The sequence below is a fragment of the Nipponia nippon genome, unplaced genomic scaffold, assembly GCF_047370975.1.
Source record: "Nipponia nippon isolate SJK-2023a ecotype South Korea unplaced genomic scaffold, ASM4737097v1 scaffold_27, whole genome shotgun sequence".
Classification (NCBI taxonomy): Eukaryota; Metazoa; Chordata; class Aves; order Pelecaniformes; family Threskiornithidae; genus Nipponia; species Nipponia nippon.
Genome location: NW_028262344.1, coordinates 1,217,817 through 1,242,958, shown reverse-complemented (window position 1 = coordinate 1,242,958; position 25,142 = coordinate 1,217,817). Strand labels below are relative to the sequence as shown.

At 62.1% G+C, this 25,142-nt stretch overlaps 2 protein-coding genes across 10 annotated transcripts in view; both read right to left on the bottom strand.

The window, feature by feature from the left end:
* Positions 1-2,579: 2,579 nt before the first annotated feature.
* Positions 2,580-7,069, bottom strand: EGR3 (early growth response 3). 3 transcript variants are annotated; one of them, XM_087763106.1, is made up of 2 exons: positions 6,789-7,069; positions 2,580-5,731 (listed from the first exon to the last, which is right to left on the bottom strand). In XM_087763106.1, exons 1-2 carry the CDS (start codon positions 6,937-6,939, stop codon positions 4,686-4,688), a joined length of 1,197 nt encoding a protein of 398 aa, XP_087619232.1. In that variant the 5' UTR covers positions 6,940-7,069; the 3' UTR covers positions 2,580-4,685. The 3 variants fall into 3 exon arrangements, with proteins under 3 accessions (XP_087619232.1, XP_087619233.1, XP_087619234.1); XM_087763107.1 differs by lacking the exon at positions 6,789-7,069 and adding an exon at positions 6,565-6,615; XM_087763108.1 differs by lacking the exon at positions 6,789-7,069 and adding an exon at positions 6,022-6,110.
* An 11,851-nt stretch (positions 7,070-18,920) lies between these two features.
* The window catches only part of PEBP4 (phosphatidylethanolamine binding protein 4), an 81,693-nt gene continuing 75,471 nt past the window's right edge, over positions 18,921-25,142 (bottom strand). For all 7 annotated transcript variants that reach the window (XM_087762993.1, XM_087762995.1, XM_087762992.1 and 4 more), the window contains one exon: positions 18,921-19,394. In XM_087762993.1, coding sequence (XP_087619119.1) covers positions 19,303-19,394 — 92 coding nt within the window. In that variant the 3' untranslated portion in view covers positions 18,921-19,302. The remainder of the gene's footprint in view (positions 19,395-25,142) is intronic.

Here is a 25,142-nt window from a genome sequence, read left to right as displayed (position 1 = left end):
GCTCAGGGAGCAACTTCCATGGAGGCTCTGCCCCATGTGTCACCCTGGCCTGGGCGCACGCTGCGGGGGCGAGTCTGGGCCCTTCCTCCAGCGTCAGACCTGCCGCCCCGGGCAGGGGTGGGGAGGAAAGGGGGGACGGATCCGCACGGCACCGGCACGGGGCAGGAGATGAGGGTTGGGCGATCCAGAAACCATCCAGACCTTCTGCAGAAGATGTCTCCTGCCGGGGCAGCAGGTGAGGCTGAGCCGGTGGCCGGAGGCTGAGAAGATCAGGGAGGGATCCCACCAACAGCTGTGGCATCGAGATCTACCAGCTGCAAACCAGGAGCTTCTGGATGCGGGTCCTCGTCGCTCCGGACCCCAGGGACGGGGTCTCAGCTCTTGGTGCTCCTCCTCAGAAGCATATCCCATCCCGTGGAGAGCTCTTGGGTTTCAACAACAGCTTGCAAAGCCCCGAAGACCCTCAGCAGAGAGGAACGAGGTGTTGGTGGCCTCCTCGGGAACCCAGAGCTGCCGTCGAGAAGGGAAAGGCAGCAAGTTGTGTTGAGCTGGTACGTGACTGGCAAGCCCTTCCCTCCTCCCCAGAACACAGATAGCCCAGAATGGGGATGGAAAAAGTGCCGTGTTTCCGTAGCAACCAACATTTTCGTGCAAGGTGCTGCACGCACTCCACGCGTTTTGCCACCCAAGGGTGCTCCTCACCTTCCTGCTCCACGCAGGGAGGGTCCTGCCCGGCGGGACGCCTGCGCCCAGGTGGCAGAGCAGATCCCCAGCCCGGCACTGGGGCCACGATGCCCCGTTGACGCCCGGTGGCCTCCTTCCCTCCTCCTCCTCGCCCGGAGTGAAGGAGCCCAAAACAGTGGAGCAACCTTGGGTGGCTCCTCGCCGTGGCGCGGTGATGCTGGCGTGGCGTCTCCCGGCAGCCTTTGCCATGCCACCGCCTGCCCGTGTCCGGCATCTCCAACACAAGTCACCAGTGGAGACGGGCGTAACCACCACCACCGCCACCATGGCACCCTCAGACGATGCTGGGGGCCGCGGCGGCTCTCCCCACACCGTCGGCTGTTGTCCATGGCGGCTCTGGCCCCTACCCATCCACCTCGGCTTGTCTGAGCCGTCCAAGGGGACACCGCAGGGACCGGCAACTCCAAAACCAACACGCAGCCCCTGATCGCTGCGGGACCTCCAAGATGCTCAGAGCACCGAGCGAAGGGCAGCCCCGGCTTACCCTGGCCCTGCGCCACAGACGGCAGCCCCCACCACCGCTCCTGCCCCACGCCGACTCCGACAGCCATTCTGGCCTCGTCCTAATGGTAACCAAAGACTCAACCATCCAGGAATCCACTCGGGGACGTGGGAGCCCACCCGGCGCAGCGCCCATCGGCTCCAGAGCTGATTCCCGCAACACCACGAGATGCCGTCCCTGGCTGGGCCAAGCGTGCCCCAAGTCACTGGGCAGCCACCCCGGGCGCCGTCTGCCCCTGGGTTCTCCCCAAAATTAAAACTTCTCCAAGCCAGGGAGCTCAGCGAAACCCCAGGGACGGGCAGAGCTGCCCTGGCCTGGCAGGAGCAGCAGCTTCTCCGGGGCCCGGCTGCGGACGCAAATCAAAAGGCAGGAAATTTGATGGCAGTGCTGGTGCCTCCACACCCCGGGAACACCGGGAAAGACCATGGTGCCAATGCCGGCCACCAGCACCACCGGCGAGCCCTGGGGAAAGGGGAAGCTTGCAGGATGTTCAACCGCTCCGGTCATGCTCCAGCCCAGCAGAGCCGGACCCACGTGGACCAAGGGACCCTCAGCATCCTCCAGCCTTCGCCTCCAGCACGGTCCCAGCTCCAGGAGAGCCAGGGCTCCATCCCTGACCCTGGGGAAACAGTTAACCATCGCGGGCCACCATCCATGTACCCACTTCAAATATCCAAGCGCCTCGTCCTGCTCCTTCTCCCATCCGTCCCTCGTGCCCGAACAAGCGCTGGCTCTGAAACCTGGCGGGTTATTTTTAACCCGAGCGACCCAGCCCGGCAAAAATCCCCTCTCCGCTCTATACCTGGGACGACTCGGCCGGCGAAAGGCGCGGGGGCATTACCGGCTGACGCGGTGCGATCCTCTTTCGCCCACCGTTATCCGACAGACGCAACCCGGCGAAAGCCGCCGGCAAAATGGTGGCGGGGTCAAGGCGGCGGCGACAGCACGAGCGGGGAAAAATAAGACGCGAGGTCAAGGGCAAACCAAGGACGCGGCGGTTTTGGGGGGGGGCTGCGGGGCGCACCCCGTCCCCGCGCGGCCGGGAAAAGGGGGGGACGTGAGGACGGAGCCGGTCGCCTTCGGGGTCACCCGGCGTCCTGGCCAGCTGGTCTCGCCACGCCGTCCTGCGAACAGAACTGAAGGAGAGGGGGGGCTGAGAAAAGGTTGGGTTATTTAAAAAAAAAAAAAATCATAGCAAAAAAAAAAAATTATTTAAGAAAATACAACACTAGAAAAAAATGTACAAACAGGTTTCAAAGTCGCCCGTAAAGAGGCACAGCGCCCACCGTCCTACACATTTCAAGCCATTTTAACATCCCCCTTACATATTAGAGACTTTTTTTTTTGTTGTTCCAAACCAATATAGATCTTTTTTAAGCAAGGTAAAATAAAGATATTTACTACAGATTTTGATTGTCAGCAAACACAATATATTTACTGCATTAGCATTTGCTCACAGTGCAAATGGTACAACAATACATCAGTTCAATATTTCTGATTTTTTCCCTTAAAAATGCTGTATGCATTAACTATCATATTTGCATTACAACATGACAAATGAGCAAATGAAATGTGTGTGAAAATTATCACCTTTTCACAATATCAAGCATAATTTTTTTTTTTTAACCTTAGTATAAGGTACTATAAATCCAAGAAATAAAAACATCCACAAAATATATTACATCTGGTATGATTTTTTTTTTTTTCTCTAAGTACTCAACTTTATACAAAAGTCTTTCAAAAAATATCATTCCCTTAGGTTTGTGTGGTTAAACCTGATTGTGGTTTTTTTTTTTTTTTGTTCCTTTCGGTTCACATAAATTAGACTGCATTCTTTCTCTTCTCTTTATTTTTTGTACGTTTTTAATGTGTTTTTTTTTTTTTTTTTCACATGCAGACATCAAACCTGGATAGCACGACCTTTTGGCAACAAAGATTTTTTTTTTTTAAGTCATTATTATTTTTGCTTAGTTTAGCTTAAATGTCTGAGCACAGTTTTATTAAAACAAAAGAAGAAAAAAATCAGAGCAGTCATGCAATGACATGCACATACCAGAAGGAGAAAGAAAAAAAAATAATAAAATAGAGGACTAATTGATTTTTCTCCTCCGTAGTTGGTTGGTTCTTTTAAAGTGACCAAATAAAATAAAATAAAAATATCTCACATTATAAAAAGTATTCAGCAAAATACTGGGGGGGTGGGGGGTGGGGGGTCTGCATTTCTGTAAAGAATTTCCCTTCTGCTGAAAAAAAAAAAAAAAAAAAAAAGAAAGAAAAGAAAAGAAAAAACAAACCCAAAAGCTGCTGCCGGGACATCGCTCCCCGCCGCCCCCCGAAGTTGCGGGGGACCCTCGGAGCCGCCCCCCGCCCCGCCGGCCCGGCTTGGGGGGCCCGAGCCCGCTTACCTCCGCCTCGGGGAGCCGGTGCTTGGGGCTGGGGGGGGACAGGCGGGGAGAGGGGGGGGCCGGGGGAGCGGAGCCAGGCCCGGCGAGGCGGAGAGGAGCCGGCTGGGCTCCATCCCTCCATCCCCAGCCGGACGGGCCGGATCCAGGCGAGCCCAGCCCCTGGGGAAGGCGGGCGGGTAGGATCCAGGAGGGCCCGATCCTGCCCAGCCCAGCCCTGGGTGGGTCGGATCCCGGGTACCTGGGATCCAGGTTAGTCGGGATCCCGGGGATCTGCAACCCGGGCAGCCCGGATCAGGGCCAAGCTGGGTGCGGGAGGTGCGGGATGCGGGCAGCCGGGATCCAGGCAGGTCGGACCCGGGAGATGCGGGGTGCGGGCAGCCGGGATCCGGGCAGGCTGGAGCCGGGAAAGCCGGATCCAGGCAATCCGGGTCTGGGCAATCCGGGTACGGGCAGCCGGGATCCAGGCAGTGCGGGTAATCCGGGTGCGGGCAGCAGGGATCCGGGCAGTGCGGGTACGGGCAGCAGGGATCCAGGCAGCGCGGGGCAGGGTAATCCGGGTGCGGGCAGCAGGGATCCGGGCAGTGCGGGTGCGGGCAATCCGGGTGCGGGCAGCAGGGATCCGGGCAGTGCGGGTGCGGGCAATCCGGGTGCGGGCAGCAGGGATCCGGGCAGTGCGGGTGCGGGCAATCCGGGTGCGGGCAGCAGGGATCCGGGCAGTGCGGGTGCGGGCAATCCGGGTGCGGGCAGCCCAGATGCGGGCAATCCGGGTGCGGGCAGCCCAGAGCCGGGCAGTGCGGGTGCAGGCAGCCTGGATCCAGGCGGTGCGGGTCCTGTCGATCCAAGTGCAGGCAGGACCCCGGTGCGGGCAGCCTGGCCCCGGTTCAATCCGGGTGCGGGCAGAATGGACCCGTGCAGCGCAGCCCCCGGTATCCTGAACCCGGGGGACGAGGCCACCCCGGGGTCCCCCCCGGAGCGGTGCGGTGCAGAGGGCAGGGGAGGAGAAGGGGTGCCACCGCACCGCCTCCCGCGATCCCTCAAGCGCACGTGGTGACGGCGGGGGCGAGGGCGACGGGGGGCGAGGTGGCGGCGGCGGCGGCAGCGGCGGGGGGCGCGGCGGGGGGCTGCCCGGCCGAACCCTTCTCGGCCTTCTTCTCCTTCTGCTTGAGGTGGATCTTGGCGTGCCGCTTACGCTCGTCGGAGCGGGCGAACTTGCGGCCACAGAACTCGCAGGCGAAGGGTTTCTCGCCGGTGTGGGTGCGGATGTGGGTGGTGAGGTGGTCGCTGCGGCTGAAGCTCCGCATGCAGATGCGGCACTGGAAGGGCTTGTGGCCCGTGTGGATGCGGAGGTGGCGGGTGAGCTCGTCGGAGCGGGAGAAGCGACGGTCGCAACCCTCGGCGGGGCAAGCGTGGGGCCGCTCGTGGAGCGGCGTCTTGCTGGGCCGGTTGGGATACTTGCGGGGTCGGATGGGCTTGAGGGTGAGGGGCGGCTGCGGCAGCCCCCCGAAACCCGGGTGGATCTGCTTGTCCTTGAAGGCCTTGATGGTCTCCAGCGGGGTGATGGGGGGCGGGTTGACGCGGATGGGGTCCAAGCTCTGGAAGGGTTTGTGCTCCGTGATGGTGCCCATGTCGTTGGGGTGGTGGTAGAGGTTATAGTCTGGGATCATGGGGAAGAGGTTGCTGTCCAAGGCGGGCTTGGCCGCCTGGTAATCCTGGGGGGAGTAGGTGAGGCCGGGGTTGCTCTGGGGGTCGTGGAAGGAGACAGGCTCCGGGTAGAGGTCACTGCAGGAGGAGTAGGGCGGCAGCGCGGGGTACATCTGGTCCACCTCGCCCTGCGGCGGCCCCATGCTGCCCGCCGAGCTCTGCGTGCTGGTGAGCGCGCCCGAGGACGGCGGCACCCCCAGGATGCCGGCGCTCATCAGGCTGATGATGTTGTCCTGGCACCAGTTGGAGGGCGAGTCGAAAGCGAATTTCCCCAGGTAGGTGACAGTCTTGTTGCCCGGGGCGGGTTGAAAAGTCCCCGAATAGGAGGACAGTTCCTGACCGGCCTTTTCGTTCGCTAAGCCAATGTCCATAACATTATCTGCAAAGTGCGAGAGAAGCGGGGCAGGGTGAGCCGGGAGGGCCGCACCGCCCCGGGGGGGGGTCACACACGCACACCGGGGATGCTCCGGGCCCCCCCCGGCCCCGCTCCCTCCTACCCCTCGCTGCTTTATCCCCCCCCCCCCGGCTCTCCGCTCCCCGCGTACTGCGGCGCTGGCTGCCGAGGGTCCCGGCGATGCGGGGCCGGGCTGCCGCCCCCGCCGCCCCCCCCCGGGGGGGGCCAGACACCGCCGCCGCCCCGCAGGTGGGGCCGGGGGAAGGAGGAGGTACCTGCGGCTACAGGTAGGCTTCCTCCCCGTCCAGCCCCCGCCAGCGCTGGGCACTCCGCGGAGCCGGCTGCGGCCGCCGACGCCGTTACCGACTCGCCGCCTTCCCTGCGCCGAGCCCCGGCGAGGAGAAACACGAGTGGGAAGGGAGGGGGGGGGGTTTAGCCCGGTGAGGCTCCGGGTGGGAGCGGGGACACGCGGGGCGGCCCCGCACCCCCACGCCCTGGGGGCTCACCTGTGCCCCCCGAGTCCGTCTGTCCGTCCGTCCACCCCCCCCCCCCGCCTTTCCCAACCCCACGCTCCGGGAAAGTCGGCGCCGCGTCCCGGGGAGCCCACGCTGCCGCCGCCGCTGCGGGGTAAGGCTGGGGGGGGGGGGGGGGAGGCGGCCGCCACGGCCACGCGTGTCCGCGGCACCTCCGCACCCGCGCGGATCCCGGCGGGGGCGGGCGGCCCCTCCGCCCCACGGGGACCCGGGCCTTTCCCCCTCACCCCCCGCCTCCATCCCCGTGTCCTCCTCCCCACGGAGCCCGGCCGCCGTCCCCCGTACCTGCGGCGGCGGCTCGGCGGCAGCAGCGCTCGGCGGAGCCCTGCAGCGATCGTGCGGAGACACGGCGAGGAAAGGGGTGGGTGGGTGCGGGGGGGGGACGCTCCCCAGCCCCAGCTCTTCCCTTCCCTCCGAGGCTCCATGACACCCTACCCACAGCGTCCTCCTCCTCGCCCCACCGCCCCCCCCTCCCCTCCCCCCCTTTTCCTTCCCCCCCCCCCCTTTACCTGCAGCCATCTGGTTGTAGTGAGCCACCGAGTCGCTGCTGCTGAAGATATTCAAAGAGTTGGGGATCTCCTCTGGGTACAGATTGTCAGGCAATTGGTTCATCAAAGTGTTCATGGTCCCCGGCAGCTTCTCCAGTAGTTTGCCTGTCATAGCACTGGAGGAAAAGGCTGGTTCAACGTGGCTCCGAGCTCAGCTCCCGAGGAAACAACATCCGAGTGGCAAATCCGTGCGAGGGAAATCATGCAAGAAAAAAAAGTTGGGGCGGGGGCGGGGGGGGCCGGGAAGGAGGAGAAGGGGGGGGGGCCGGGGGTGGCCGCGGAGGAGGGGGCGCGGGGGGGGTGCGGTCCTCCGTGGGTCCCTGGTGGTGTTTCCTCGAGGGGGAGGGGGCGATCTGGCTGGCAGATGTGGTTGTAGAAGCGGGTGGGAGGATTTAACCCCTCCTCTCTCCTCTCTCCTTCGCTCGCTCTCGCTCCCGCTCCCGCTCCCCGTCCCCGTCCCCGTCCCCGTCCCCGTCCCCGTCCCCGTCCCCGTCCCCGCTCCCTCCCGCGCTCGGCTCCGCTCGCAGGTTCCCTCGCTGCCGCCCGACTGCTCCGCCGGGGACTCCGCAGCCCATTTATCCGGGCGGCGGGAGCGCTCCGTGACGTAGCTGCCCATATATGGACAGACAAAGCCGAGCCGAGGCCGAGACGTCACAATGGAAGCTCCGCACAATGGAACATTAGAAAGCAGGAAGCGGGGCCGGCGTGCGCGGGGCCGGGCAACGGCGAGAGCGGGGCCGGCCACCGGGCAACCTGCACCGGCCACCGGGCACCGGGCAGGGGCCACCGGGCGGGGGGTTCCCCCCCTCCGCACCCCCTGCCCGGATCGCTGCCCCCCGGGAAGGAGCGGGGGCGCGGGCAGCCCGGCCCTGCCCGTCCCCTCCGTGTGTCCCCCCCCCCCGGGGGATGCTCATCTCACCGGGAGATTTTATCCCTCCGCTCCCTGGGGAGCAGGAATGGGGGGGGGGCGGGGGGGAACCGACCCCAAACCCCATCCCGCAGCCCAGGAGAAGCGGGATGGGAGATGTGCGGGGGAAACGGCAGCGCCAGGCAGAGTTTGGTGGGAAGGAGAGGGTCAGCGGGGAAGGCGCTGGAGCTGCAGAAGCCTAAAATTCCCTCCCTAGCTAGTGGGGACAGAGGAGATGGCTTCGCACCCAGCTGCCCCCTCCCCGAGCCCCGGCTCCGATGGGGAACAGTGCTTTGAATACTTTAAAACAGGTAACACTTGTTGGTCGCCTGTGATTTTAACCTCACCTCCCCCCTTTAAAAGTTTGGCACTTCCAAGGCGTCAGTAATTAGGTGGTTTCGTGCTAAGTGTGCCAACTGATGCTATCTTTAAAACCCTCCGAGTTATATAGCAAATGTATGGAAAAATGCTGTGTTGCAATAGCTCCACTTACCCAATTCCTGCAGGGCCGGCTTTGCAATGGGAGTGAAATCCGTGCTACGGGAGTGCTGCAGCTGGAGGGGACCGGGCACCGGCTGCCGGCTGCGGGGCGGGGGCGGGGGGGCCCGGTGCTGCGGGGGCCGGGGACTTCGGCCCTGGGGTGTCAGCAGCCTCCCGGGGGCGGGGGGGGGGGGATGCTGGGGGCGGGGGGGGGAGCATGTATCGGGAGTGGGGGGCAGCGAGCCCTCATGGTGGCTTGTTTGTGAGTGCTGGGGGGGGTGGCCCGGGTGCTCTTATCCACTTCAGGGCCCCCATCCACTTTCACGGCCCCCCATCCATTGCAGCCCCCCATCCATTGCAGCCCCCATCCACTGCAGCCCCCCCCCCCCATCCACTGCAGCCCCCCATCCATTGCAGCGGCACCTATCCATCACAGGACCCCGCTTTCACTAAAAGCCCCCCCCCGCAGAATCCTTCCTGAAGCCCCCCATCCCTTCCAGCCCCCCTCCATCCATTGCACCCCCATCCCCCCCATCCTTCGCAGGGCACTCCCCTTCTTTTGCACCCCCTCTATTTACACCCCCCATTATCCCCCCCGCAGTTGCACCCCCTCTAGACGCATCCCCCCCCCCCCCCGATACAGCCCACACCCAGCGCCCCCCCCCCGCCCGCCCCGCCCGTGGCCCGGCGCGGCCCGGGGGAGCGCAGCGGCGGCGGCGGCGGCGGGGAGGGGGGAACGGGGCGGCGGCGGGCGGGCGGCCGAGGGGAAGAACCATACAAGGTCTGGATCCGGCCCCGCCTTCGCTGCCTTCTTTGGCGACCGGTTCCGGTGCCCCCGAGCGCCGGGGAGGTGCGGGGCGGGCGCGCAGCGCTGCGCGGCGGGGCGCGGAGGGGGACCCAGCGCCCGCACCCCCTGGGCAGCACCGCCCCGACCTGGGGGGGGTGTCCCACCGAGCACACCCCCCCCGCCCCCCCCATCCTTCCCCATCAGCGCATTCCCACAGTCGCAGCCCGGCTGCATCTGCGGTGCTGGGGATGCTGCGTGTCCCCCGCTGCATCCCCGGCTTCCACGGCCCCCGTGGGTACCGGCAGCCCCACGCAGGTCAGAGCCCCCCCCCCCTCCAAAAAAAAATCCAGCCATCCCTCCTCGACTGCCAACACCACCACCGCTCCTTTCCAGTTCCTCCAGACTTTGTAGTGGAGGGGGCTCGGCCTTATTGGCGAGGGTCGCGTTGGGAATTGCTGAGCCGGAGCAAGCGGGCACTAACCCGGCGCCTCGCCCCGCAACGGAGCAGCCCAGCATCCCGGCGGGTGCCAGGTGGCCCAGCCACGCGTTCGGCTTGTACGGACCCGGGTGGGTATCTGGCCCCTGTTGCCGTGGGTGGAGGGGTGACGGTGCCACGGGCATGTGAACGTGCGCCCGTATCCCCCCCACCCCGAGTGGCACCTGCTCCCCGCCGGGAACGCAGCCGTCCCCCGCCGAATCCGGCCAGCTGGGGCTGCAGGTGCAGCAGTAACACCCCAACCCCTCGCAGCAGGGTTTAAGCCTAGCTTAAAGCTCCTGAGCCATAAGGGCCTGGTTTACACAAGGAGCCTGCCTAGGAGGGAGGTGCACCGCTAAACCCAGCCTGTGAGAACGGCTTAATCCTGCACGGACACCGGCTCAGTTACTCATAGTGGTTTGATGCCAATTGATGGGGAACGGCCTTAAGCCAAAATAAACCGAGGCAGCCTTAGACTGGCATGAAAACGGCTGCGTGGGGGTTGGACTGGCTTAGTTACAGCTCAGCTTAATGGGTCAGAGCATCCTGAGCAGAGCGGTTTACTCAAAGGGAGCAACAACAACAACACAATCTCACCTGGGATGCTCTGAATGATTTTAAACTACGGTTCTGGCTGGATGGAGGCTGCAGCCGAGAGCTTTCACTTATTTTGGGCATCCCACACGCCTGTCTTAGGCCAAGCGAACCCCATCCTGAGCAGGGCGTCTCAGTAATGTGAATAATCATGGCGGGCATCAGTGATTTCGTAGCGTGGGTCTGTGTGCATGAAACGCTGCGGTCCCTTCCTCAGAGCCGATGCAAGTGTCCCACGCCACCGTTGCCCCCGCATTTCAAAAGCTCGTCGTGTTAATCAAGCGAGGAAGGCAGAGCTGGCCGAGCCTCCGGTTTGGCCCCGGAACCGGCTGCCTCGTTAACCCCAGCGCTAACGGGAGGAATAATGCCGTGACGCCCGGGCAGCACGGGTGAGCCCATCCTCCTCTGCCCCTGGCACCCATCGCCGTCCCCCTGCGCCTCCGCTCTCCCTGCCTGCCCGTGCAGAGGTTGGGACAAGCCCTGACATTATTTAATGTCCCAACCGGGATCAATCCCCACAATCCCCACGCCAAGAAAGTGCTGGCAGCTTCCCCTTAGCAAGGAGCCCCCAGCTCCCGCTGCCCCCCAGCTCCTGCTCCTCCTTTTGGGGCTGTGCGATGCCGAGAGTGGGACGTGCCAAAACCCCGCCATCACCCCCGGGGAGCCGGGGCTGTGTCCCTCTGGGTGCTGTCAGCTGATGGGTGATTTCTCCCCGCTCCTCTCAGTCTTGTGACCGGGTCCTGCCGTACGTCGGCTGATTCATGTGCCGTGAGCCCCGCAGGTGCACCAGGCTGTGCCGCGGCTGGGGCGAGAGGCCACGCTGCACGCCGGCTCTCCGGGGACTGCCGGGGCTTTTAAAAGGGGAACTATTCAGATTTTTTTCACCTAATTAATGACAGCATAAATGTACTTATAGGGAGGAGAACATGAGCCTGGTTTTCATGCCTCGTGGTGAGGCAAATGGGATGCTTGTTCCCATTGATATCATGCCTAAACCTTGCTGGTGTCTTGAGCTGAGAGCTGAGCTTGGACAGAGCTGAGCCTCAGAGGCTGAGGTGCTCATCACCATCCCGCCGTGTGGTTCGGTGTCTCGGGAGCTCTGGGAGACTCTGCACAGTGCTTGGCTGTGGGTTTCAGGCTCTGGGGATGCACCGTGGTGGTGCCTCCAGTCCTGGCTTACAGAAGATGCTCAGACACGAAGCTCAAGGCCCTTACACTGCCAGAACATGGAGGCTTTCCTCCCCAGCCCCTTGGATTTGCTGTAGATGTAGATCTGGGGCTGGTAAGGTCACAGAGTCGTAAACAGAGTGTGGCTGGTGGGGACCTGAAATGTCACCTACCTCCTACCCCTCGGCATGACTGTACCAGGGCCATATGCGTAGGCGGCTGCTTGGATGGTCGACAACACAAGCTCTTCTCGAGCAGCTTGGAGAAGGGGAACAAATAAACCCCGAGTCTTTCAGCCACCCGAACCACGAGGTGGGTGTCGCAGAGGTATCTGATGAAGCCGCCGGAGTTTCTCAGGGCTACGAGTGTTTTGTTTGCAAGTGGTGAGGCTGCACAGGCGGGATGCGGTGCTTCGGGGGTGTCAGCTCCCTCTGGCAAACACCAGCTGCCCAGATGTGGCAGATGCTGCATTGGCAGCAATTTATTCACTGGGCAACCCAGGGCCTGGATGTGAGAGATGCTCAGCACCGGCAGGGATGGGATTCAGCGTAATCTGTAATTTCTGGAGGAGGAGGAGAGACTTTCTCCGCTGCTGTTGGGTGTGGGAAATCCTCATTTCAGGCCAAACTCTGCTGGGCAGCCTTCCTGATCCCGGACCAACACCCTCCCGGCAATGGCCTGCGTCCTTCCACAACGCCGTCTCCCGCCTCACCTAGGTTTTCCTGATTTGCCTGTGAAAACTACACACCCTCCTCCTCCGGAAATATTCAGAAACACTCGCACTGAAATATGTATGGCAAAAAAGCCGGCCATCTCCCTCCTCCCTCCTCTTTCGGGGGGATGAAGGGACCCGCGGGCAGAACTTGCTGCCCTGGGGCTTTGCTGCCTGCGTTGCTGAGTCGGTCCCAAAAGGCAGATCCCCATGCACCGAAACCCAGGGCTGCTGGTGGGGGGGAGCCGGGCAGCGGGGTACCACGGGAGCATCGTGGGTGGCTGTGGGAGGCCCTTTCCTGCCTCAGTTTCCCCTGTAGCCAGAGAGAGATCAGCCCTGCCTCACCCTGTGCAGCAGCAGTGTGAAAAGCTTGGGGATGAGGGGGGAAAGCCCTTTGGAGCAGACAGGAGCTGCAAATCCTGCTGAAACTGGAGCAGCGGGGCAGCCCTGGGCACCCTGCGCAGGAAAATGGATGCTGGGTGGTCAGGACTGGTCCCTGAAGGTGGCAGCACTGGGAACGGGCTGGAGGCCAGGGAAGCACCCACAAGAGCATTGGGTGCTGCGGGGGGAGGCTCTGCCCGCATCCCCCCGGTCCCCACACCGCCGCCGTCCCCTTCCCTGCATCACCCCGCTGCTGCGGCGGCAAGGACGGGCCGGCCACGCTGGGCCACCCCAAAGAGCATCCCACAATTTTCCACTGCTCTCGGGGCCTGGGGTCGGCGGGTGACTCCGGCCTGCGGCAGCGAGGGGCACGCCGCCATATGCACCGGGGAGCCGGGAACCTCTGGGTCATCTAAGTCCGAGACTGGTTTTGGTTCGCAAGCCGGGAGGTCTTTCCTGTTATTATCCAGCCCGCAGCAGGGGAACAATAGCGGTGGCGGCCGGCGCAGTGTGACCCAGAGATAAGGAGACAGTGTGATTAGCAGGAAAATTAAATAGTAGGTCCAGAGCAAAACGCGGTCCCGAGGGAGCAGCACCGCTGGGAACGATGGGGTTTCCAGCCAGAGGACCACTGGCAGAGATCAGGCACAGAACTGGGAGAGATGGAGCTGCAAAGCCAGAGCTGATGCTACGGGACAAGGACGAACCTCAGTGTTGTGGTGCCGGCCAGGAACCCTGGGGTGACCCGACAGTGCCGCAGACCCAGCGAGGGGTTTGCAGAGAGATACCATAAAGGCTTTTTTTAACCTGAAACCAAGAAACAGAAGAGGAAATGGATGCTTGCGTTTCAGCTCTGAGAACTGTGCCATGACACGCGACTCCAGAGACGTGAGCGGTTCCTTAATGGGAGAGGAGCTCGTGGCACAGCCAGAGCCAGAGCGTGGCAGAGACTCTGAAGCCGCCGCATCCGACGGCGGTGCTGGAGAAGGGGCTCAACCTTGCGTGAATGTGGCACAGAGGTTGGAGAGCCGGAGCAGGGGGTGAATCCAGTGCCCGGCAGGCTTGGGGATTTTGTGCGAGGGGATGGATGTCCTCCCGGCTAGCCAAAGGCTGTGCAGCCTGGGAAAGCGCTGCTCTCGAGGGCTGCAGGGCTTTGCTTTAACCACCGAAGGAGAAACTGGTGAGAGGCCAAAGGCGAGGGATCTGCACAGCCATTGAAACCAGCCCGGGGGGAATTAGCCATTTCCTAGCAATGAGGAAATATGGGGTTAGCTGAGGACCTGCAGGGCTGCGAGGAGGGAATGGGAAGCGAGTCACTACCGACAAGTGAGGACAAGCCGGCCGGGGGCTGCGGGCTGAGACCGTCCTCTGCCCGTGGTGCAGGCAAGGGAGGCTGGCAGAGCCGCGCAGCCACCCAGCACCTTCCACCACACCTCTGGATGCAAACCCCGAGAGGCACCCGCCTCACCCCGCAGACAGCCGGGCGTAAACACCGGGCACGAACCGAGCATGACGGCTGCTTCTGGGCAGGAGCAAAGCTGGTGGGCCAGGACCACTGTATTGACAACGTTGGTTTTTTTTTTCTTCTACTGAGGAGCATTTGGGGAAAACCACATCTGAAGGTGCTCGTGCTCCCGGCAGAGCGGGTGAGGCTGTGAGCTTCCCACTGCCGCGGCTCCACACGGACAAACCCAGCCCAAACTGACTTGGAGAGCGAGCTGAAAGAGGAAACAAAACCCCAACACAGTTTCTCTCTGTTGAGCATCCTTTGAATGCGGTGTCCCGGGATATCTGGCAGCGTCCCTGGGCAGAGCTGGGCAGGCGCAGCCGCTCGCCCTCCACCGGTGTTTGCATCCCAGGGTGCTGCAAGAGCCGGGCTGAATGGTCGCCAGCCCCAGTGAGCGGGATGGGGGGCCGGGACCCCCAAGCCAAGCAAGCCTTGACAGGGCAGCGAGGGGGACTGGGCTCCTCCAGCCAGCCCCACAAAGCTCCTCTGATGATATGCAGCATTTTGGAGGCCAGAGAAGAATTAATTATTATTGCTAATCAATGAAACCATCATGCCAGGAGCGGCCTGCGTGCCCCTTGCTGCCTGCTGGCCCCTTCTGGGTGCTGGCCTGGCATGCAGAGGTGGGGATACAGCCTTACCTGCCTTCCCCTGTTACTTCAGGAGCCCTAAATTCCTGCCGCAGCCCAGGCTGCCTCTCCCAGGGCCCGCCCGGCTGCTGGGTCACCGCTCACGGAGCGGCAGGGAGGTGTCCGCCGCATCCGGCACCTCGTGGCTGCCGGCAAAGCCAAGCAGCTGGCTCCCGGTCCATGCACCCACCACCCACACCAGCCCCGTGCATACACTATGGCACATGGGGGACCCCCGGGCTGGGGGCTTCGTGGACCTGCAGCACAAGGCTGAGGGCTGGGAGCTCAGCACCGGGTGTTGGAGCATCCCACCAGCAGTGTCCATCACCCACCCCGCGACCGATCCGGACAGCCTGGTCCCTTTGGGGATGCTGGTGCTCAGCTCGCCTGGAAAATCTCCTGCGCTGGCACCCAAAACGGGCAGCGTTGTTTATCCCCGTATCGTGCACCGCATCCCCACCAGCACATGGGGATTAACAATCTTGACCTATTTCCAGGGGGGTGCAGCAAGGCTTAATTCACTGAATGCTTGAGGAGTGCATAAGATCTGCAGATAGAGCCATTATGAAGTGTGAGATATCATTAATTAATTCACAGGTTGATATAGTTATGCGCTTAGATCATCATCAGCTGATCCTGCTAATCCCTTCTTGTGCAAGTACCTGTGCGAGGGGGAGCTGCTGCCAGGCATCGCTTCGCTCCTGGCGAGCTGGGTCATCCCCGCGTCGTCCCCACGTGCCACCGAGGCCGGGGGGGTGCAAGGGGTGGCCCCCAGTCTCTGTTCCTTAATATCTCCTGCCCCTAAAGCTGCGTTTTCCCAGGGTGGGCCCACCGGAGGGGAGATGCCTTCTGCTCTCCATCAGGGGAGGGCACCCAGGGCTGCCTCCCCTTGAGCCAGGGGCTGAGACTTTTTCTCATTAATTATTTCAATAATCATTAAAAATAGGTAATCATTAAGCTGTTGATTTAGGGATTGCATTTAGTGCAGGCTTCCTCTGGCCTCCAGCCCAGTTTTGGAAAGAAACACCCCCCATGTGCTGCTGGGAGCTGCCGTTGCTCACCAGGAGCATTCGATTTTCACAAGCTCGCTATTATTTTTTTTAAACCCCAAGTCTTCCTCTTCCTCAGCTGTCCCATTGAGTGGGTGGGTTTGCTCTGGGAAGGCGCTGGAAACATCCAAACTTGCTTTGCAACCCTGTCCTGGGGAGAGCAAACAGGAGCCGGCTCCATCCTGCAGCCATGCCCGGGGCTCGGCTCGCTGCCACAGCCCCCCAAAATCCCCGGGAGCGTGTGCTCCCGTGGGCCTGCAGCGTTTCAGTTCCCTTGGGCTCTGCAAGGCTGGGGCACGCACGCCGGGATGCCCGGCAGATGCAGGCGGAGAGGCCAGCGGTGCCGCGGGTACCGCGTTCCACCCCATCGAGCCCATCACACCTGAGCTCACCCCGCTCTATTTTCTCCTGCCCCCTTCCTGGACCTTCAGATGAAAAAAATAAAAGCCACGACAGTGGAAAGTCGAGCTAACAAATACAAATAAAACTTCCTCTGGATGCTAAAAATGACACACGTAGACAGAGAGAAAAAAATTATATCGGTGACAATAACAGAGCACGGAGCTATTTCAGTGCTGGGCTGTTCCATTGCAGCACTCGGTGCTGGGGTTGTGGCTGCTGAAAACCAGCCACTTCCCCAGGGACGTGACGTATTTCCTTTCCATCACAAACTGATTTAGAAGCAAAACTTTCTACATTTAGGCAGTGAGAGACTCAGCTTCTCTTTTCTCTCTCGCATCGATGGTGAGCGAATGGAAGGAGAGATAAAGGGGGTGGGACCAGCGTGAAGTGACTGTACATGGCTTCCTCCTTTTTTTTTTTCTTTCTTTCTAAATTATCAAAAAGCGAACCAAAAAACCACAATTAATATTTTCCATGCCATGAAGGCCTTGTGTGCATCCAAGTGAGAGTTTGTGGCTCTGGCCTGGCTGGTGCTCCTGCTGTGCCATGTGTGTGCAGCCCTGGGTGTGCCTGGGTGCCCGCTGCAAGGCCAGCCGTGCCTTGTCCTGCATCCTGGCAGGGGATCGTCCCACCACAGTGCCTGCTGCAGCCACCTGGGCAGATTCCTGCTCTGGACCATCCCCGTCTCCATCCCCGTCTCTATCCCCGTCTCCATCCCCATCTCCATCTCCATCTCCATCTCCATCTCCATCTCCGTCCCCGTCCCCGTCCCCGTCCCCATCTCATCCCCGTCCCCATCCCCATCCTCCTCCTCAACCCCATCCCTGGTTTCCATCCCCATCCCCATTCCCATCCCCATCCCCGTCCCCATTCTCCTCCTCAACCCCATTCCCATCCCCGTCCCCATCCTCCTCCTCAACCCCATCCTCCTCCTCCTCCTCAACCCCCTCCCTGGTTTCCATCCCCATCCCCATCCTCCTCCTCATCCCCATCCCCATCCCCATCCCCATCCCCATCCTCATCCTCAACCCCATCCCCATCCTCCTCCTCAACCCCATCCCTGGTTTCCATCCCCATCCCCATCCTCCTCCTCATCCCCATCCCTGGTTTCCATCCCCATCCTCCTCCTCATCCCCATCCCCATCCTCCTCCTCAACCCCATCCCTGGTTTCCATCCTCATCCTCATCCCCATCCTCCTCCTCATCCCCATCCCCATCCCCATCCCCATCCCCATCCTCCTCCTCAACCCCATCCCCATCCTCCTCCTCAACCCCATCCCTGGTTTCCATCCCCATTCCCATCCCCATCTTCATCCTCATCCCCATCCTCATCCTTATCCCTGTCCTCATCCCCATCCCCATCGGCGATGCACAGGAGAGAGGGACCAGTTTGGGCTCACAGTGCCCTGCGAGAGCTCACTTGGCTCGGACCAGGGAGACGCGGCGTGCGTCTAACTCCTCTCATCTCCAGCACAAATTAAAACCAAGAATGATGGTGATAATTTCCTAGAAGGATAAACATCCGATAGCCTTTTCTCTCCCGTTCCACCAAAAATAAACACACCAGCCACAAGGAATTACAGGCAGGGAGGAAAGGATGACTATAGTTTGACTGCAGGATGTCAACAAAGCATGACCTTTCATTTACACCGGTCCCTCTGCATTAACCTAACGGGCCAATTACACCCTCAACAGAGGGTAAGTATAGAAAAAGAGAAGGAGAAATCCAACTTTAGCAGACTTCCATGACATCTCTAAGTGTCATTTCCTCCGCTGCTAATTTTAGCGCCGATGGCAAGCCGGGCAGTGTGTTTTGTATTTTTTTCCCTGGGTTGCGGTATGTTACCCAGCTTCCTTTTTTTGTTGCTCTCTTTCCCACCGCGTCCTGCAGCTTCACCCAGCGGCGCATGCCTGGGGCGAGCCGGGACCCCCCTGGCTCCTGCATCCTCCTTCGCACCTTGCAGCCCGTCACCCCGACCCTTGCCGGCGGGGAGGCGAGGCTGGCAGAGCTTTGCAGGACCCATGCGACACGCCTGCGTGCGGCCGGCGTGATTCAGCCCCTGCGAGGTAAACAGCCGTTTCCTGCTGGAGGGAAAGTCCCGGCCACGTTTAACACCCCCCGGCATGGAGTGAAAGCCGCTCTCGCTGCCGGGGCTCCGGGGAGGGCGGCCAGCCGGGTGCAGGGAGCGGGAAGGGAATGGCACAGACCTGTTTTCTCTCTTGCTTTGGGAGCAGGTTGCTCTGGGACAGACCCAGGGATCGATGCAGGGGTGAGATGCAGCAATGGGAGCATCGCCATCCCCTCCGAATGATGCCAGAGCTCCCTGGGGGATGCCTGCTGTGGCTCTGCTGCGGTGCTGCACGGCCGCGGGCAAGTCATTCCCTCGTGCCTCAGTTTCCCCCGCCTGCAAAATGCCTTCTGAGGTCTTGCTCCCCGCCGTTTGTTCAAAGTGCTCCTGGATGCAGCCCTGGCCTTGGCAGGACAAAATCAGCTTTGTCACAGCAGAGCCACCAAGGATGCGCTGCAAGGAGGACTTGCAGGCGGGCAAATCCAAGCCTCAGAGAAAACCAAGTTGTAGATGAAAGCCTAATTAAAGAGCTAATTAAAGGGGAGGTCCGGCTAAGTGGCCAGTAGGCAGAGCTCTTCTGATTTATGGCTTTAATTTTGGTTTTGCTTTCCAAGAGAAGCGGGCTGAGGCAGCGAGCAAGGGCAAAGGCAGGGCAAGGCCCAGTTCCCACGCTGCCGCCCTGCATGGTGCTGCCCAGGGACCCCTCGGCCGGGCACCCCAGTCCGGCTCCTGCACCGGCGCCCCTGGGTGATGCTGGGCCATGCCTGGCATCACCTGCATGAGGGTCTTGCTGGCAAGCCCCCCCCCCCCCCCAGCTGCAGGGGGTCTGCTCCATCCCATGCAGCTGGCGCAGACCTCAAAGCAACCAGATTCGCCCGGTGCTGGCCTGGCATCGCCCCGCGCCCGCTGCCACCAAGGAGCCCCTGCAGCCCTGTGCGCTCCATCCATGTTTTATTCTGAAAGCTTCAGGCATTAAAGCTCAAGACCCCTGAGGTGCAGGTGGGACATGCCGGGGGTCAGGCCAGAAATGGGGCAAGGGGAAGAGAAAAGGGTGATGCCATCCTTCCCGGGACACCCGGGGTGAGCCGGGCCACCGCTCGGGATGTTACCCTTGGGGGAAAGAGACACACCCCCCCCCCCCCCCGCCCCAGATTTTGGAAGTGGAGGGGCTGGGGTTTCTGGTGTGAATCTGGGCTGGTAGAAGGGTGGGTGCACCCTCGGCAGGTCCCGGGGTCTCCTCCTGGTCCGGGCGGAGGTGGCTCTGCGGTGCGGGGAAGAGGGTGCAGCTGCACAGGGGGAGGGCACGATGGCCGATGCTAATCCTCGTAGTATTTGGTGAGGAACTGGGTCGAGGCCACCGGGGAGCCCAGCTGAAACCGCTCCACGAAGCTCTCCATTGCCCAGGCACCTGGGGAGAGAGGGAGAGGGGGTGAGTGGGGCTGCGAGGCGGCCGGGGAGGGGATGCTCCGGGGCTGGATCCAGGCTGGGGCTGCACGCTTGCATGCCATGCACCAGCTGCTGCTCTGCCGCAGGCGCTGCAGACCACATCCTGCAAACAGCGGCAGGCGGGGAGGCAGCAGGCTCTGCCCCGCGGGGCCAGAGGGCAGGGAGCCATGGGGATCCCAGCCCTGAGCATCCCCGGGGGGGCAAATGGCATTGGCACCTCTCGTGCCCCCCCTCCGCCCCTGCCGACCGTAGGAGCAGACCTTCCCATTCTTCCCACGAGCCCATCCTGGCGTGCCTGGAAATCCCCCAGCAGCGCGTGGCGGAGACGGCAGGAGATCCCCTGGCCCCCTTGCTCGCATGCACTGAGCTGCTGCTCCACAGATTGTTGGAGCTGAGGGGGGGGGGTCTTCATTCCTGACCCCCTCCTCTGCTGCCTGCCCTGACTGGAGGATTCCAGAGGTCCGGGGGCAGCTCGTGGCTGGAGCTGGACTCAGTTTTCCCATGCTGGAGGCAGCAGGGAAACCCTTTCCAGGGCGTCAGGCAGGAGGGGTTCCCTTGTGCCCAGCCCCGTGGGCCAGAAATCCCCTTGCACCCTGCCAGGGTTCCGTGTCAAGCGTGTATCTGGCTTGTGGCTGGTGGAGCATCCTCCTCCCGGCCAGAGGGGCTTTCCCCAGGGATGACGGGACCCAAGCAGCTCACGCTGCCACCTCTGTCCCTGCCTGGTGGGACACTGGATGGGACATGGCCGAGGCATCTCAGGGTAGGGAAAGGGCCCCGTTGTTTATCCGAAACCCGTCCTCCCCTCCTCTCCCCTTCCTGGCGCTGCTCTTTAATGTCACGCTGCAGACTGGCAGCCCTTATCTGCCTTCACATCTCAACCCCAACTGGAGCAAACCGTCCCCTTTGCTCTTGCAAAAGTGCTGAGCAAAACCCGAGCTGCTGCATCACCCGCGCGGGGTGGCGGTGGCTCAGGGTGCCGACGGAGCCCAGCTCCTCGCACTGACTCAGGCCCTGCCGTGAGTCACCCTACAGCTGAAAAGCCCCCAAGGGGCTCTGCAGATGCCTCCGGTGCCGGCACTGCAGCCTGCGACCTCCTGGAGCTGCAAGAGGCCATGGCCGGGGAGATGCTCCAAATGCCTGGGAAGGAGGTCCCAGGATGCCGGGGCCGGACCCTGCGCCCCGGCAAGCCGGCTGGGAGGAGATGTTGAAATGCATCAGGGTGCTTGTGGTTGGGGGGGTCCCAGAAGGCCCCACATCATCACTGCCACCCACTGAGGACCCAAACCAAGTCGATGGCAAGGACAATCCTGCCGCGCTGCACTGGGGTCACTGCCAGCCGGGGCACAGAGCCGCATTTCCAGCGGCTCTGGCTCATCACAGCAGCCCGAGCTCAAGGCGGGAGATGCCCTGGGCAATGGCTGCGAGCCCTGGTGCACTCCTGCATGGCCATCGGGCCCCGGTGCGTGCCCCAAACACGTCCATCCCCAAATAACACCCCTGGCAAGGAGGGGCAGCCGCTCGCTTCGGGGTCACAATCCATCCCCGCTTTGAGCTCCGGGGGTCCCGGCGAGCGTGGTGCCAGGGGAAGGGGCCTCGGGGGCTGGATGCTCCCACTGCGCCCGCGGCCCTTCGGCGGGTGCCTTTCATCCAAAGGCTTTCAAAGCACTCGGAAAGCCCCAGGGCCGATGCCCCATGGGACCGGGGTGAGAGCGAGATGTGGCGGCCCCCCGACTCCCAGGGGTGCCGGGAGCTGTCATTGATGTTCGTGAAGCCTCTGGAGAGGCGCGGATGAAAGGAGCCAGGAGGATGCAGAGCCGCTGCAGGGCTGCAGGCGCCGGCCCCGGCTCTCACCGCCATGCGTGGGGCGAGGGTTTTTCCTGACCTACTTTCCTACTTGCCATCACACCGGTTGTGCTTGTCCCTCGTGGGGAGCCGGGACCGGCCACAGGGAAAGCCCCGGGCGCAGCCGCTGGTGCGGTAAAGGGGGTGATACACCGGGCGGCTCCCAGGTCTGGGGGTCCGCAACCCCCACCCCAAATCCAACCCCTTGGCTGCATCTCCAAAGTGGGTGCTCCCATCCTGGCAGGACAGCCTACACCCCAGGGCAATGTCCCTCTGCAAACCATCCCAAATGATGCTGCTGCACTGGCGTGGGCCGTGAGTCACCGCGACCATGGAGCCGGCTGGGGAGCTGAGGTCGCGGTGCTGCCATCCCCTCTCTCCACCAGAACAATACGACATTTCATCCGTGGCTTGGTCCATTTTCAAGCTCATTTCCCGGAGGATTATATCATCGTGCTCGACCCTTATCTGAGCGCCCGCCGGAGGAAGAGGAGCGCCCGCTGACACCCACACGTGCGGCGGTCGCCCGACCCCTGAGCGCCAGGTGGGGAAACTGAGGCACGAGGCAGCTGCTGGGCTCAGGGAGCTCAGGAACCCTCCGGCCCCACAGGCAATGGGTGCACGGGGCTGTTTCACAGCCTGGCGGTCAAAACCTGCCCCCACAAAATGACTGGTCCCCTCCTCCCCCGGGCCCCGCAGTGCCAGGGGCATGTTGCCGGCTGTAATTTATCAGCCTCATCAGCGGGGCCGTTCTCCCTGATAGGAGCCCTGATGCTTTTCTGCCAAGATTAATGATGTCCCAGCGGAGGTAGGCGGGAGGCCGTTGGCTGCTTTGGTCACCATTAACTGACACCCGGGGACTTTGGCCAGGATCGTGTGCTCCCCGCAGCCCTTCGCTGCCTCCCATCCCAGCCACAGCCTTTTCCTCCCCGCCAGGGCCTGGTTCGACCCGATTTTCCGGCTGGGCGGATCGGAGGCGCATGAGGTCGGCTCGTGAGTCAATGCTGCGGCCCCGATGCGAAGCTGGAGCTGGAAAGGGATGGAGCCATGGGGAGGGCAGCCAGCTGGGCTCATCCTCAGTCCCTGGTCCCCAAAGGACTCGCTGCTTCCCAGAGGCAACATTTCTGGGAGGCAAAAGTCCATTCCCAGTTGTAAAATGCCTTTCCAGGGCAGGAGGAGGTTTGGGGATGCTGGGGAGCATCTCCCCACGCTCATCAGAGCTGGTGGGCATCTGGCACCGGGGCACGGCAGGGTGGAAGCAGAGGTTGATACGGCACTGCCCGGCAGGTGCAATTAAGCCTCAAGATCTTCTGCTAATTAAAGTTCCCCCACAAGGAAAAGGAACGAAGTGGAAAACAAACGGTCTCCATCCTCCCATGGGCTGCAGATGGGCAAAAAGGTCCCCGGTGCCACCGTGCCACCCTGCCGTGGCCGGCGTTTGCCGGACGCCCAAATTCCCCCGGCCGAGGGAGTTTCCCGCGGCTCACTGCAGCGGGCAGCAGAGCCCGACCGCCCGATTGAGAGCTCACAGCGGGTGCCAGCGCCTCGGGATGCGACGGGTGGCTTTGACATTTTGCAGACCACAAATGGTTATCTTACATCTCACCAAAATACAAACACAGCTTGTAACCCTCCTGGCTTGGGAGGGAAGCGGGGCGAGCGGGGAGGAAGGGCTTTGCACCGCCTGACAGTGCCCGTGTGGCCTCGGGGACACCCTAAGTGTCTCCATCTTCAGTCCCAAGCGGGAACAGAGCTGGTGCCCAGTGATAATTTAGTTGCAAAGCTGCAGCACAGGCCAAAAAGCGGAGTGAATCAGACACCAGTGGAGAAACTGAGGCTCCAAGAGGGTTATTTGCCTGAGGTCACACAGCAAGAGATCTGGCTGGTGCAGGGACTGATCAGAAACCCTCGTGGAGAAGGATCAGGGCTTTTTTTTTTCCTGATGAAACAGGTCTTTTTGCTCAAGAGCCACCCTGGAGAAACACCTCTGCCGTAAACAACCGATTTCACCATTGCCACCAGCGCCGGGCTTGCTGCGGGGAGCGGCGGCGGGGGGAGGCGAGCGGGGTGCTGCAGCCCTCCTCCAGCTCCGCCACTGCCGGCCCACACGCCCTTGGGCATGGCACCCAGCCCACCGCCCCTCGGTGCCATCCCAGCCAGGACATCCCCGCGGCAAGGGTGGGCACCGGAGCCACCGGCCACTGCGGAGCCAGCCTCGCTCCCTTTCAGCTTGCCAGCCTTGCAAAGCCGGGTGGGGGGGAAGAAGTAGCACAGATTTATTTTCCGTACTTGCCGTTGCCCCTTGCTTTTTAATTTCCCAGGGATTTGCACGAGCAATGGCTCTTTCCCAGGAGCAGGGACGCGGCGGCACGGGCAGGTCCTGGTTTAGTGCCCTCTTCTGGAGGCTCCAGCCCCTCAGCTCCGCCGCCGAGCTCCTGCCATCCCACCTGGCACACACCACCTGCCCCAGTTTGGCCCCACTTGGCCCAGGACCTTTCCCAGTTCAGCCTCCAACACCCAGCCCATGCCTGTGCTTGGGTGGGGGGCGAAGGTGGGAGCTTCTCCCCGAGCTGAGCGGCGAGAGAAACGCTCTCGTGGGGCTCCGTCTTCTCCCCGAGCGGGCTCTACCAGGGCACAAGCTGCCAGAGGGATGGATGCCTGGCACAGTGCTGGTGATGCACGGCACAGGGATGCGGCGCTGGATGCTGGATGGATCTGGAGGCTGGGATGGGCCAGCGCCGCTCCCTGCACCCACTGGGTGCTCTGGTTAGGATATGCCTCCCTCTCTGGGGCTAGCACCTGGTGACAATGGGTGCCACCATCTTTGGCGAGATGGAGGTGTCAGTGCCACCAGAGGCAGGACAAAACCAAAGCAATAAGAAGGGGCTGGTTTAAGGCCAAGCAAGATGGAAAACCCCAAGCAAGGCTGCAAGCCGTGCCTGCAGCGTTGCCGGGCGAACCCGCATCTCCTGTACCACAGGAGAGGACCAAGCCAGAGCCCTGGAGGAGCTGGCTGAGTATCTCCGCTGTGGTCTGCTGGGGTCAAGGTCAGGTTCTTCTTTCCACATGCCACCAAAGGTGTTTGCTCCTCTCCCTCGCGTGCTGCCTTCGCACCGCAGGGCCAGACCCCAGTGCTCAGCCACGCGGGGCTGGATGCGCCGGCGGTTCGATTGCTGTTCATCCCACTGCGGTCCCTGGGGATGGATTTATTTAAAATCCTTGAGACACCAAAATCTGGTCCTCTCTTGGCTGCCTTTAGGGCTCATGCCCTGCTTGCCGGCTGCCCTGGGAATTAAAGAGATGGGCTGCTGGCGAGCGGTGGTTCAATCCAGCAGCACCCGCTGGACAGGCCAAGCCTGTGATGCAGCAGTGAAATGGTTAAAAATAACCTTCAACCAACTACTTAAATAACAGCCTCTGCCAAGACAGCCACAGCTGTCTGACAAACGGCGATGCTCAGGCATCAGATGTTGTGGAGAAAATATCTGCTGCTGTTTTAACGGGTCTTTCCCAGGGAGCCTGGGAAGGGCTGAGAAACTTGAGGATGGGATGGAGACGGCGCGGAGCGGGGAGCACCTGGCCACCCTGAGCCTCGGGGGACGGGGGGACAGGGAGGGGATCTTCTGCAGGACACATGGGTCTGGTGCCTGAACCCCTTTGGATATGAAATTTAGGGGCTGGAGCCGCGCATCCTGCTAATGAGAGGATTTATTTGGGAAAAGCTCTTTGGTGGGTGTCCCAGCCTCCCTTCCCAGCCCTGGGACGCTGTGATGGGGATGTGGGTGCGTGGCCCTGGGTGACAGGAGTGGAGCCCCCTCCTCTGACCGTGCCGGGGACGAGGGGCCAGGGCAGTGCCCCACTCCGCTGG

Excerpts from the sequence above, each read along its gene's own strand:
- EGR3 (XM_087763106.1), bottom strand. The coding sequence starts at position 6,939 with ATGACAGGCAAACTACTGGAGAAGCTGCCGGGGACCATGAACACTTTG. Across the intron at positions 5,732-6,788 it reads CTACAACCAGATGGCTGCAG|ATAATGTTATGGACATTGGC; the intron begins GTAAAGGGGGGG and ends CGCACTTTGCAG.